This window comes from Polypterus senegalus, chromosome 15, assembly GCF_016835505.1.
Source record: "Polypterus senegalus isolate Bchr_013 chromosome 15, ASM1683550v1, whole genome shotgun sequence".
NCBI lineage: Eukaryota > Metazoa > Chordata > Cladistia > Polypteriformes > Polypteridae > Polypterus > Polypterus senegalus.
Window position 1 is genome coordinate 47,533,329 of NC_053168.1, and position 13,814 is coordinate 47,547,142.

The 13,814-nt window shown below is 38.5% G+C and overlaps 1 protein-coding gene across 6 annotated transcripts in view; it reads right to left on the reverse strand.

The window, feature by feature from the left end:
* Positions 1 to 13,814, reverse strand: part of chn2 (chimerin 2) — a 517,847-nt gene that overhangs the window by 376,970 nt on the left and 127,063 nt on the right. Inside the window, exon 1 of one of the 6 annotated variants that reach the window (XM_039736393.1) lies at positions 4,170 to 4,220. The exons of the other annotated variants lie outside the window; for them this stretch is intronic. Coding sequence (XP_039592327.1) covers positions 4,170 to 4,191 — 22 coding nt within the window. The 5' untranslated portion in view covers positions 4,192 to 4,220. Of the gene's footprint in view, positions 1 to 4,169; positions 4,221 to 13,814 lie in introns of those variants that run through there. 6 annotated transcript variants of the gene reach the window in all.

Genomic DNA, 13,814 nt, shown 5'->3' on the forward strand with positions numbered 1-13,814 from the left:
CAGTATGACAGTGGCCATACAGAGACAGCTGCAAAATGCATGCAACAATGACATTGTTATGCTTCATGGTTTGTTCCCTTTCTTAAGTTTGTTTTCCTTTTTATTATTGTTATTATTCTTTAGTTATTTTAATGTGTTTGTTATTATATAATTTTGTCAATATTCTTTTATTTAAATATTTGTTAGTAATTCAAGAAACTCTATGGGGGCTCCTTTATACCAAGAACAATACACCAGCATATTGCCTCACTGTGACTGAAACAGGCAAGTCAGAACTTTTTTTCTTTTTAATTGTCTTGCTTTATAGTCATTCTGCGAGTGTTGAGACATAAGTGCGTTTGTATATTTATTTATTTACTTGTCAACCTATTTATGTATGTATTTATTTAAAGAGCCTCTGGAAGATGCCTATTCATCTAATTATGTACTGTATATAATCGTCTCCTGGCTATCTTCCTTGTGCTCTGTTGGTGGAACCCCAAAATGGGGGTCTACAAGACATTCATGCTGAAGAACCCTGCAGGGACCCTGGCTTAGTCATTACCTGGTTTCTCCAGTTATGCATGGGAGGATGTGTGATCTCTTTTCCTGCACTCCCTTTCCACTATTACTTTCTCCCAGGAATATCTATCCCAGGTAGTTTGTTCACTCAGTCGTCTTTTGGCCACCCTGTCATGGCAGGTTCATGTTGGCTTCCCTTTCTTTCAGGGAAGCCCTCTATTTTATGCCAGGCCTTGACCACCAGTACTTCACAATGTATAATGCAGATAACTCAAAACTGAGTCCGCTGAGCTAAACTGCTATGTACAACTTTAAATTCAGCAGAAGGACTGGCAACCAACTGTTTCAGAATGTTTGCTCACTAGAAATAGGATAGTATACAAAGAATTGTATTATCCTAAAAGTATACACTGTATGTAAGGAAAGGCATGCATGTTATGTAAGTAGTAACTCTAAACTCACTTGGTGTGAATGAGAGGGAGTGTATGTGTGTGTGTCTGGAGATGGCCTGGTACTTCACCTTGTGTTCAATCCTAGCAGGATATGCCCTGACCTACCACAACCCTGAACTGAATAAGAGGATCAGAAGAATGATGGGTGGGCAGATAAAATTTGAAATTGTGCACTTCAGCCATATACTCATCCTTTCAAGTCAAATCTGAATAGTTTCAGTATACAATAAGAATATCAGACTTGATTTCTCTGACCGGGCGGCACGGTGGCGCAGTGGGTAGTGCTGCTGCCTCGCAGTTAGGAGACCCGCATTCACTTCCCAGGTCCTCCCTGCGTGGAGTCTGCATGTTCTCCCCATGTCTGCGTGGGTTTCCTCCAACAGTCCAAAGACATGCAGGTTAGGTGCATTGGCGATTCTAAATTGTCCCTGGTGTGTGGGTGTGTGCCCTGCAATGGGCTGGTGCTCTGCCCGGGGTTTGTTTCCTGCCATGAGCCCTGTGTTGGCTGAGATTGGCTCCAGCAGACCCCAGTGACCCTGTAGTTAGGATATAGTGGGTTGGATAATGGATGGATGGATGGATTTCTCTGACCCAATACTTATTTACTTATTTTTACAATCAAATTTTATTTTGCATATGTATATTGTTTTACCACTTGCAGCAGATGCCCTTTTGATGATGTCATGTTAAGACTCCCTCTATGCTGTGGGATTAGGGGAATTCTCAGCATGGGTTCTGTGGCTATGAGAAATGTTAACATCCTTTTATTTTTGAAGATCAGTAGGTATCTCATTTGTCTAAACCGTCTTTCCTGTGCTACAAGCGGTTATTCCACCATGTATTAATTGACTAAGAGATTTATATTTTGCAGTTTTCTCCCCAGGGTAGTAGTTGGCAGCACTGGGGTATGCTGCCCTATTCTCTCAAATTATGACATGTTATCATAAAGATTTACCATTTGTTCTCTAACACAATATTCTTCCTACTGTGAAAACTGTACATTTCTTCATCTTAACATTTTTCAGCCAGTACTCACCATTTTCACCCAAAACTCTTTTGGCTATGAGAAACGTTTTCATCACCTCTTAAAAAAATCATGAGCTGCTAAATCTGTGACAATATAAAGTAAACAGCCCTTGGCAAAGCAGCGTGTTTGTTCTTATTAAGAAGAGTGGGAGACCAACATTCTTCCAAATAAAAAATTAGGTCCTTCATGCCAACAATCCACAGAAGCAGTGCAGAGGTGCAGCATGAGAAGCCTCAGTCATCATCACTGTGGACACTGGGAATGGCATAATGGCAAAACCGACTGGTGACAAATACTCTCGCCTACACTTAAGTGAAGAAAATGGGCTTAAATTTAACAGTTCCAGATGTTGATCATGCAAATCTGTCCCCAGAAAAATCAAACAGAAGCAGCCGGTCGAAGCAGGCAAGGAAAAAAGGCTTTCGGCTTTCCAGCTGTCAGCAGAATTCTGATAATGTGACAGTTAATGCATTTTAGTTACTATAGTTGTAATTTAAGAGCTGTTAGAATGCAGTTATGTCAGCAACTTTTTGATTTTCCAAGACACTAAGGGGAATTCTACACTGGCCTACTTTTTCTTACGTTGTGTATTAGTTCAATCCAAGTGAAGGCTTTTTAAAGGCTTTATGTGGAAATAATCAAATTATACTTTTTGCATCAATAGACAATAATGGATAAATGGCTTTACCTATATTGAGGGCAGTTTACTTCACCCTAAATCTGTCACAAAATAATTGAAAGTCCAGGATAAGACACTGATGATTATCAGAAAAACATATTTTTCTCTTGAAAAAGCTAAAATAAAACACATCTTAAAGGTGATTTAAACATCCTTCTAGTGTATTTGGAGTTTAAATTGGAAAAATGGAGGATTGCAAACATACCTGTGAGGAATTTGTCAAAAACTACTTTCAGTAAAGTCAGGTATCCAGTCCAAAACTTGGAAACATTACTGGGAGAAGGAAAAGCTGTACTGAAACTGGCAAACGGTCAACAGACCAGGAGGAAATCAGAAATCTCATAACTTAGATATTATTTTTGCTTTATTTTGTTTTTACTCTACACTATTTAGAAATTCTCCCTTTCCACCAACACTTTGTAAGATTTTGACATGAGCATGGCCATGTTGTATTGCTGTTGCATCAGCATCTCTTGCCTATAAAAGATGGTAGCACACTACTGTCTGTACCCTAGTGTTCAAAACAAATGTTGTTCATGTTTATTTTGTTTAGGAACCATTTTGATCAGCTCTGGTTATGACCTTTTGTTTTGTGCTTTTTAAAATTTAAAACACTTTATGTAATGTGAGCTTTTATCTTTACACGTTTTTTTTCTCAACAAAATATATAATGCCATTTGTCAAAATAGTTAAAAACAAATCTAGGAGTTCAGTAAAAAGAAAAGAAATCTCTAACAATAAAGTTTGTTTTTTATGGAGAAACCCCAAAAATAGTATGCAGCATCTATCACAATAAATACCAGTGTAGAGGTGACATTACAAGTCACATCACAGGCAACTCTGATAATCAACAACATGTCTGCATCTACAATAGAGTCACTAAACGGCAGCACTTACAGCCAAAAAATACCGTTCAATTTGGCAACATGATGACGTCACTGTCAGAATGATAAAAATAATATCAACAAACAAAAGCAAGAAGTGCCAAATTTTCTAAACATATTTAAGAGAAAAAAACAGATTCCTAGGAGTCCTTTTAACAGAACAAGGTAAGGATCGGTCAGTAAGCAGTGATCTATTAAATTAAATCAATCTTTCAATAAAACCAAAACACAAACTAGAAAGCCAGAAAATCAAATCACAAATCAAAGGCTAAAGGCTCCCTGAGATTTCTAATTCAGTATTGAAAATCAAAATGGATTTGGTCTAATTGTTCGAAAACTCATTCCATATATTATGACTACCATAACGCAATATGGTCATGCAGCACATGCACCACATGCCAAACAGGCACAGCACTACAGTAACCAGACACACAAAAAAAAGCGGCTCCTATAAAAATAAACACACATATTACTTGTAAACATAGGAAATAAGGACACAAATATGGCAACAAAAGGATGACATCAAGTATTTATGATATCTAGCAAGAGAGCCTTGAATTACAGTATATGTTGTCTTCACCTCATCACCTCAAAAAATATATGGAGCTGCAATGCCTCTGTCCTACCTGAACATGTGGAAATCTCCATTTACGAAATCAGCTCTAATTGTCTGTCATTTTAAATTCTTACTTTTCCTGAGTGAGGTCAGAATGCTTCCATTGCTTATGCAGCTTGTACAGCTTACTTATGCCAAATGCCATGCCCTTTTCCACAACTCCCCCAAGCAGTAGGCTTTTGGCCCCACCCTCCACACACAACTTGCTCTTGGCCCTTCTTTTGAGCTGCCTGGCAACATTACAAATGGGGCAGTCACATGCTGCCCGAACAAAGCACTGCTGTAAAAGTGCAACAGTCAGTTCAAGTCAAGTTTATTGTCATGTGTGCTCTGCACAGTCAAATCGGTACTTGCATGTCTCCTCAGAAAAACTGACAAAAATTCAATATAATATACAGTACTTTAAAAAGTATACTTAGCATACAATATATTGTACAGCATATACTACACTGCTCACAAAAATTAAAGGAACACTTTAAAGAAACACATTAGATACATCAGATCTCAATATGAAGTTGGATATCTATACAAATAACGACAGGGCAATGTCTTAGGAACAAAAGGATGCCAAGTCTTTTAATGGAAATAAAAGTTTTCTGCCTACAGAGGGCTCAATTGTGTAGACACCCTAAAATCAGAGTGAAATGAAGATGTGGCAGGCTAGTCCATTTTTTCAAAAACTTAATTTCTGCTACTCAAAATGCTTTTCAGTATCTTGTGTGGCCCCCACGAGCTTGTATGCATGCTTGACAACGTCGGGGCATGCTCCTAATGAGACGACAGATGGTGTCTTGTGGCATTTCCTCCCAGATCTGTATGAGGGCATCCCTGAGCTGTTGTACAGTCTGAGGAGCAACATGGTGGCGCCTAATGGACCGAAACATAATGTCCCACAGATGTTCTATTGGGTTTAAGTCAGGGGATCGTGAAGGCCATTCAATTGTTTCAATTCCTTCATCCTCCAGGTACTGCCTGCATACTCTTGCCACATGAGGCCGGGCATTGTCGTGCATTAGGAGGAAACCAGGACCTACTGCCCCAGTGTAGGGTCTGACAATGGGTTCAAGGATTTCATCTCGATACCTTATGGCAGTCAGAGCACCATTTCCTATGCAGTATATGTCTGTGCGTCCCTCCATGGATATGCCTCCCCAGACCATCACTGACCCACCACCAAACCTGTCATGTTGAACGACGTTGCAGGCAGCATATCGTTCTCCTTGTCTTCTCCAGACTCTTTCACGTCTATCACAGCTGCTCAGGGTGAACCTGCTCTCGTCTGTAAAAAGTACAGGGCGCCAGTGGCGGACTTGCCAATTCTGGTGTTCTTGAGCAAATGCCAGTCGAGCTCCACGGTGCTGCGCAGTGAGCACAGTGAGAAACTTGAAATGACCTCCACATGTAAAACCAGTCTTGTTTTGAGGGTTTTCTAACTGTTGCCACTTTAGTGCACCTGTCGTTAAGTCCATGAACACCAATACAGCTGAAAGTGATTAACAATGACCTCAGCTGCTTAACCAACCAGAAAATTATCAGACAGGTTTAATTGATTTCATGCCAGGCCCAATAAAAAAAGTGTTCCTTTAATTTTTGTGAGCAGTGTATTATATGCAATATGCACTTAGAAGTATTATACATTTATAAACAGTGTTTGTTACTTTACAAAGTGTTATGATTAACTGATCAGCAACCTCACAACCTGTGGCTAGAATCTCTTTCTGAATATATTAGTGTGAGTGCCAATGGTTTCTGTTCCATGTGCCAGAAGGGAGACATGAGAAAAAGTGACTGTGTAGGATAGCTGAGCTCTTTAGTTACACTGTTTGTCTTTCTAAGCCAGCAAGTGTTGTGCATGTCCTAATTAGAACTCAACTCTGTGCTGGTAACATCAGTGCTTTAACATTCTTGAGCTGAGTAGGTGCCATACTAAGATGTGATGAAGCCAGTGAGACAGGACTCCACCGTGTACGTGTAGAAATGTTTGAGAACAGATGGGGAAATGCAAGCTGTTCTTAGACATCTGAGGAAGTAGAGGTGTTGGTGAGCCATTTTGACAAGAGCCAAAATGTCTGCAGTTCATCAGTGGATATGAAAAACCACCAGTTTTGTTCAGGGAGGATGTGAACGAGGTTGTAGTGAAAACCGCACTATTGGATTCAGCATAATTTATTGTGGTAAATCTATAACCATTTAAATGCATTTAATAAGTTACTTAAGTCTTATTTTCTAGCCTAAGGGTTGTTGTTTTTGTGAATTCCTTTTTGGAATTTTCTGTTCCTGTTCTGCTTTTTGAATGGAATTCATAGAATTGACTTCTGTTCTTTTCTTACTATTACACTCATGTCCTGGCCTGCTTTAGAGTTCTGACTGCCTGCATTTCTTCCGACTTATTTCTGGCTAATTCTCTATTACATCCCATGGCCATGACTCGTACTTCAGGGGGAACTTGAAAATTGAGTTGGCAATGACTGCACAACTCTGCATCCAATGAAAAAAATAATTTCATGATGGAAGAATCAAAATCTGCAAGTAAACTAATATGGTAAGGCATACCTTTGAATCCAAACCGTTGTTTATTACAAATCATTCATATGTTGTATGTCTTGAGTTCACATGCACTTTGGCCTGTCATGCTTAATAAAATTCAAAGTTATATTCACCCTGTGGATCATAGGTGTATGTGCCACAATTTCTTTGGCTCTTCTCGTATAATACATACTCAATTAGTCTCAAGTATTCACATTTTCACCTTAACTTGCAAGTATCATCCAAAGGGGGTCCAACAGCACTGTGGTGGTTGGCATTCCTTCCTCCAGGAAATTTGATCTATCGGAATTCTCTCTGTTCATGTGCAGTGTGCATTGTCTCCCTGTTTCTGTCCCTCACAGCTCAAAGATGTGTGTGTTAGGTAAACAGGTATCTCCGAATTGTCCCTGTAGGACTGACTGTGGAGTGTGCTATGTGATAGACTGATACCCAAACCAGGGCTGGCTTCTGCCTTGGACTTACTGTAGTTCACCAAGGACACCAACTCCCTGTGACCCCAGACTAGCAAGAGAGATGGATGCATGCATAGATTATCCCAAAGTGCCCTGAACATCATAAACACTGTCAAATTAAAAAAATGAGTGATTTACTGACTTATTTCTATTTAATTTCAATTCTCTCGTGCAGGCCCAGGAAATTAAGTAAACATGAACAAGGTGCACTGTTTACTTTTGAATCAATTATCAAAAGAAACCTGGAAATAAAGACTTGACAGCAGAGCAATATTCATTAATTCATAATCTTATTTCAATATAGAATAACAGGGAGCTGGAAACTATCATGGTGGCAATGGGCACAAAGCAGAGACCAACTCTGCATGGCACACCAGTGCATCACAGAATTAAAGAAATAGTTTTATCACCAGAAAAAAACATTTTTAGGAACCTTGCAAACTGGACATGCATTTAGCAGAGTGTGGAATGACCTACCATCTTGTATGAATTCTTTTAGAGCTGAACCATATTAAGTGTTTACCCACATAAACTAGTATTCCACCAATAACTTACTAAAAACTATTGATTAATTGCACCTATGTTTATGTGCTTTAGTAGCATTATTATCATGTAAACAGATTACAGTGGGAATTTTACTTGCATGTCCAACCAAAATGCAACATATTGCCACTCTTCAGCATCATGATAAAGAGGCAGAGTAACTGAGTGACCAGCACTGCTGCATCATGTTTTCTCTGTGTGAAGTTTGCATGTTTTCTGCGTGATCTGTTTCCAAGCACTTCACAAATACATTGTAGTCTACCTGGTGACTGTAAAATGGCCAATTGTTAATATGTGAGTGTGTCCTATGACAGGTTGGCGTCCTGTCTAGAATTGGTTCCCACCCTGTGATCGAAAGTTGACTCGGGCTCCTCATAAGTTTCTCACACAAAAGCAGTTTCTTAAAGGACAGATATTCAGTTCTGATGTGTTTACTAAAGGTGACTGACCATCTTCTCCAAATGTCATTTCTTGAGTTTAGTTTCACTAAATTATGTGTCCTCTATTCATTTGCGACTGTAACTGTGTTTTGGGTCTTTTGGTATTTCGTATTTTAACTATGGCACTGAGGAGTGGTGACATGCTGCATACTGGTCTGATGTGCAAGTAAGAATTTCACAGGAATCTGTACACATAACAATGCAACTATTACTACTATAGCTTTATAGCTATATCTATATCTATGTATATATAAAATGCTTTTTTTGATGTTTTCTTTCTTTATTTCACCGATTTCTTGCTTTAGGAATTTGTTAGTTTTCGTGTACCCCTTGGGGTCAGAGTGCATGATCAGCCACTGTACAGTGCCCCGGAGCAATTGTAAGTTAAGGGCCTTGCTCAAGGGCCCAGCAGAGTAGGATCTCCTTTGGCAGTAACAGGGATTCAAACCGCCAACCTTCTGGATACCAGCGCAGATCCTTAGCCTCAGGGCCTCCACTCCACCCAATGCTCTGAGCTTGCATTCAGTAAAGCGCATCACACAACAAGTAAGAAAATGTACACATGGCATAACATTCAGGTGTGTTAGCTGATTTGAAAGTTATAGCATTTTTACATTTTCTTGTGTTTTTATCAGAATTTTATGTATTACATATTTTTATAAAAGTGTGTCATATTTAAAAATAGTAATGATAAAAGATACCAGTAGTGTACATAGATGTGGAGGGTCTGTGGCTAATTGTGGTTCAAAATATTTAAACATATATTTTTCCAAAGAGGTACCCAATAGAAATTTAAAATCCTGTGCTGAAACCTTAAGCTACAATTGCTGACTTCATACAAACATAATCAATTATTGTGGCACTTTGCTGATAAATTGTAGTGTCAAAGAAATACTCAATTTTTGTTTTTACACATTTAGTCGCTCCAGCACAAAGTGTCACCAAGCCACAATCTTCACCCATTAAACCCATGTATTTTCTATGCCCACTTTACCTAACACATGTTGACCCCATCCCACTAATAATTTGTCAAGGGAAAGAACACTGGAACATCGGACCAACGAAATGCCAACTGGACAGTCACATCGAACAGGAATTGAGTGTTGTGAGGGGACAGTTGTTCAGAAAGTGAATTTACAGCACAATTAGTCTCCCAGGGATTGCAGTAGAGACTAATTCAGTCCTTCTCTTCCTTGTTCCTTGTTCAAAACAAATACCGAATACCTGTTGATCCCAGAATACCACAGTCAATGACCCATAGTTGTTGTATCATTGAATCCAGTCAAACTAATCTCACTCCAGCTCGCCCAATCATGTTCTTGAAAATTCCACTTCACTTTTTCATCGATGTGTCATGAAAAGTTACCATGGAATTCTCCACAAATGAAACTCCCTAAAATGCAAGGAGATTGAATTTTGATACAGCAAATTGCAAATAAAAAGCAACACAATAAAGGGGAAGTGAAATAAGCGGTAACATTCAATCTTAAAAATTTACGAGGGAGCGATCAATTTTAGCTAATACTCACACAATTCAAGCTCGCTGTGAAAATTGGATTCCTTCTGTTAAAACTCCTTAGCGCAGTGTGTGTGCTTAAATTGCTTTTCCAAATGCTTATAAAAGGAATAATAAAAAACAGACGGACCTCAGTGTCTTCAACATCCCTGCTAAATAAATGATTCATGAAAACTTTAATTGAAATAAGAAAAATGCTGCATATAAAATTCTGACAGGACTCCTCTCTTAATGACTCCCTGCTTATTTTTTTTACTTGCCAGTCTGTTTACTGCAGGAACATTCAGGAACATGTTGATTTTCTTTTTTCTTTTACTTACTGCATGTAGTACTGAGATTTGACTGAGCGCTTTCCCTCGAAACAAAGCCCGTATTCAAAGAGTTACCTAAAGTCACTCAAATTAAATCCAGTGCTTTTATTTTATATTTACATTACTTTTTTCCCAGTAAAATACAAGGTCAATGCCTTTTGTTAGAGTGACTAACAATAACATACCTTTGTTAAAGTCTAACCGACAAGACCTTTTACATTTAAAGAAAAAAAAACATTGGCATTCTGCCCCATTTTGCTCTGGGTCTGACAAATGAAACAGGATGACAGTTAAATTAAAGAGAGAAACAGAATTATAGTACAAATGCTAAACATGTCAACATTCGTAAAGTCAAATGTAAAACTAATACGTGAAAAAGAAATTGCACAGAGATCCACAAAAAACATGTGCCTTTGAAATGAAGAATTAAAGCCTGTTTTGGACAGCAAATCTGTTTTCAGTCTTCAATGACACCATCACACCCTGCCACTTCAGTGACATGTTGTGTTCCTTTGGCACTTCTGCCAGAATTAACAAATGGATTCACTGTGGCATGCTGGTAAATCTGCTCAGCAACTTCTCAACATGCTATCACATAAAAAAGCCTCCACACAAGACAAACTATGGTATGTTTGAGCAAACATGTGGCAGCACGACAATAACACTTGGCATTCTTGTTTCATTTAGTAATGCTTAACTCCTTTGCAACTCTTTGTGCTTTATAGCATTAAACCCATTTTTTCATGGGTGGGCTTCATCAGACAGTGAAGCACAGAGCTAAAGCAACCTGATCATAAATCCTGCAAATGACCCTTCATTACAAATAGGCCCTATAAGCAGTGGCGTAGCTAGGGGCGGGCGGAGGGGGCAGTCCGCCCCGGGCAGCACATTTTGGGGGCGCCATTATTGGCCTAAAGGCTCAGTACAATTCGTGTGTAAGCAGCAGGATTCGGAAAAATATCAATCATGAATGAAAAAACTAAAATTCTCTTATTTTTACCCACAAATGCTTTAAAAATAATTTTCAGACTGTCCTGTGACAGCATCAGATACAGCAGTTGAAATTTCAGAGGCAATAATAAAAATAAACATAAACATTACATCGATAATAATTTCTAGGAAGATAAACAACTAATTTACAATTTATAACTTTGTTTCGTTATCAATCCGAATGCGTTCCTGCTCTGCACAGAAAACATCCCCACCTATCACTTGTACACTACAGTGGTTCTGATTTTCGACGCGTAATTATATTAAACTAATAATTAGCACACGGCTTATTAGTGCGTCTATACTATATTCTTGTCTAGTTAATGCTTATAAATAATTATATGTGAAAAATTATTGCTGTTTCTCTCTATATAGGAATAAGTCTATGCAAAATGTCTCTCTAAATTTTTCTCCATACGTCATTTTAACTTTCTAATTAAATAGGTTAGCATATTCAAATATGTTGGAGGGCGGCGAATTGAAGCCCCGCCCCAAGCGGCACTAACTCTAGCTATGCCACTGCCTATAAGAACATCCTAATTAAGCATCAACAGAATATATGCAGAGCATATATTACTAATATCAGCAGAGCAATGCTGTCCTCAAGATAGTTTGTGTAGAGCTGATTGTGAATGTCCACTGTTTTGATCAGTAGCACTTGAATGAATTCTGTGTAATTTACCTTTGGTTCATTAAGTATTGCAATATTATTTATAAAATTGCATTTCTAAATTTCTCATTAGGGGGCAATTTATAATGATAAATACAGTGCCTCTTACAACTAAACATACCCCAAGGCAGTCTAGGAAATGAATGTTTTTTTTCATTCAGACAATTAGCCACAATTTAACCTGCCTTTGGGATACCAGAAACACACAACATAACAAATGGCTGACTGGTTTATAGACTACCTGAGCGACAGAAAAGTGATGCACTTTGCTGAAGAATGACTAGGTGGACAGTGCCATTTCTTCCCTTTTTTTTCCAAATGGACTTCAAGGTGATTGTAACATGACATATGAAACAGCAAGAGGAAGAAAGAAGAAACTGAGTGTTTAGTGAAAACTGTGTACTTTAGTTTTTCTTCTACATTCCAAAAGACATGTCTGATAACTGGAAATTTCAAGCTGGCCCAGTGTGAGTGTGGAGTCTGTGCAGCATGCTCTTAGAATTTATTTGAAGGCATATTTCTATAAAATAGTTCAAGACTGTGCTTGAGGCTACATATGATGACAATAAAATAAAGCAACAGGTAAATTCAAGAATGTTGTTTAAATTGCTGCTTTATCACTATTGCCCTGAATAGCATCCTCATGCGGTACTGCCACACTTTTGCCAATCCATTGGCCAGTCTAACCATCAGTTGCTTGTTTGAGGCCAGACTCTTGTCATAATGCTGCGAAGACCAGTTAACCATAATGCTCCATTTGTATCCAGCATTGTCAGCATTTCAGGCCAGATCTCATTTACAAACACATGCTTGCCAGAGCTTATCAACTAAAACTGTACGTTCAGCCCCAGAAAAGATTTTTACACCATTGCATGTTCTTTGGTCAGCAGCACTTCTTGAACATTGTCCTTCTGTCTCTGAAATTCAAACTAAAGCACAACATACCCATCTTAAGTAATAAAATGGTTTTGTTATGGTTTGAGTTTTCCTTTTAAACTTTCTTGTTTTTTTCTGAAGATTTAAAAATCATCTTGCTTTTGTTTTGGGGTCTTCAACACACAAGCGCATAGGAGGCAACCAATAAGTCCTGTGGTGAGTGAATTCTCATGAGATAAAGAGTTGTTGTTGAGCATTAATGCCTCCTTCTTTTACTAGACATACAGAAGAAAAACAATGAACTAGCTCACTTACCTCCATCATTTCCGGATTCCAAAAATGGTGTTCTGACCAAGACATCACTCCCACTTCCGACTCCTGAAAATGATGTCACTTCCGGCCCATCCTGATGACGTCACTTCTGGTTCCACCGTGATGACGTCACTTCCAGCCCATTCTGACGATGTTACTTCTGTCTTTCCGTTATGATGTCACTTCCAGCCATACTTCCTTGCAGTCGCCATTTTCTATATAAACCACAACTTTATTGCTGTATTCTGTCAAATGCTTCTTGTTTTTGATCCAATTTTTCATCCTGTTTTTCGCTAGTCCTCTGGACATTATATGGGGCAATTCCCCAACTGTTCTCAATTTTGTTGAGTCACTTCTTTTGTACCACACACCCAAGGAATCCAATTCTGCAATCAGTACTTTATTTAGCTCTCCCATTCAAAAGTTGATCGTTTTTTTTACTGCCTTTCCAAAAGTCAGTTTGTAGGTTTTGTATTGCCTATTTCTATGGGGATTTTCCCATGATGCATTGCATGAGGACTGCCCTACTTGTGATGTCTTTGGCACACCAGCACAAAACTCAATCTGAAGCAGTCACTAGTATCTGGGCCGAACTGAACCAAACCTACTCAATTACTTTCTTTGCATTTCAGATTATTAGTCCATTGTAACAAAGCTCTGTCTTTTGATTTTGATTTAGCTTTCAGGTTTCTGTTATTTGACTTACAATTTGTACTTGTACTTCTGACCAGCATCACGTGGTGCCACGCAAAGAACCAAACTTAAAAAGCACTCTAATCATGCTGAAAAACCTAAAATCTCTAATGTCTATTTATGAATATTTCCTCACTCCAAATGAAGACTCATTTTATAAATTACACTATGACTCTTGGTGTAATATAATTTATCCTACCAAGCATGGTAATGACTACCTACAGTACATATAGCAGATTCAGCTTGGGACTGCTCAAAATCTGAAAATGGAGCTCAGTGCATGTAATTTACATCAGGATGCTGAC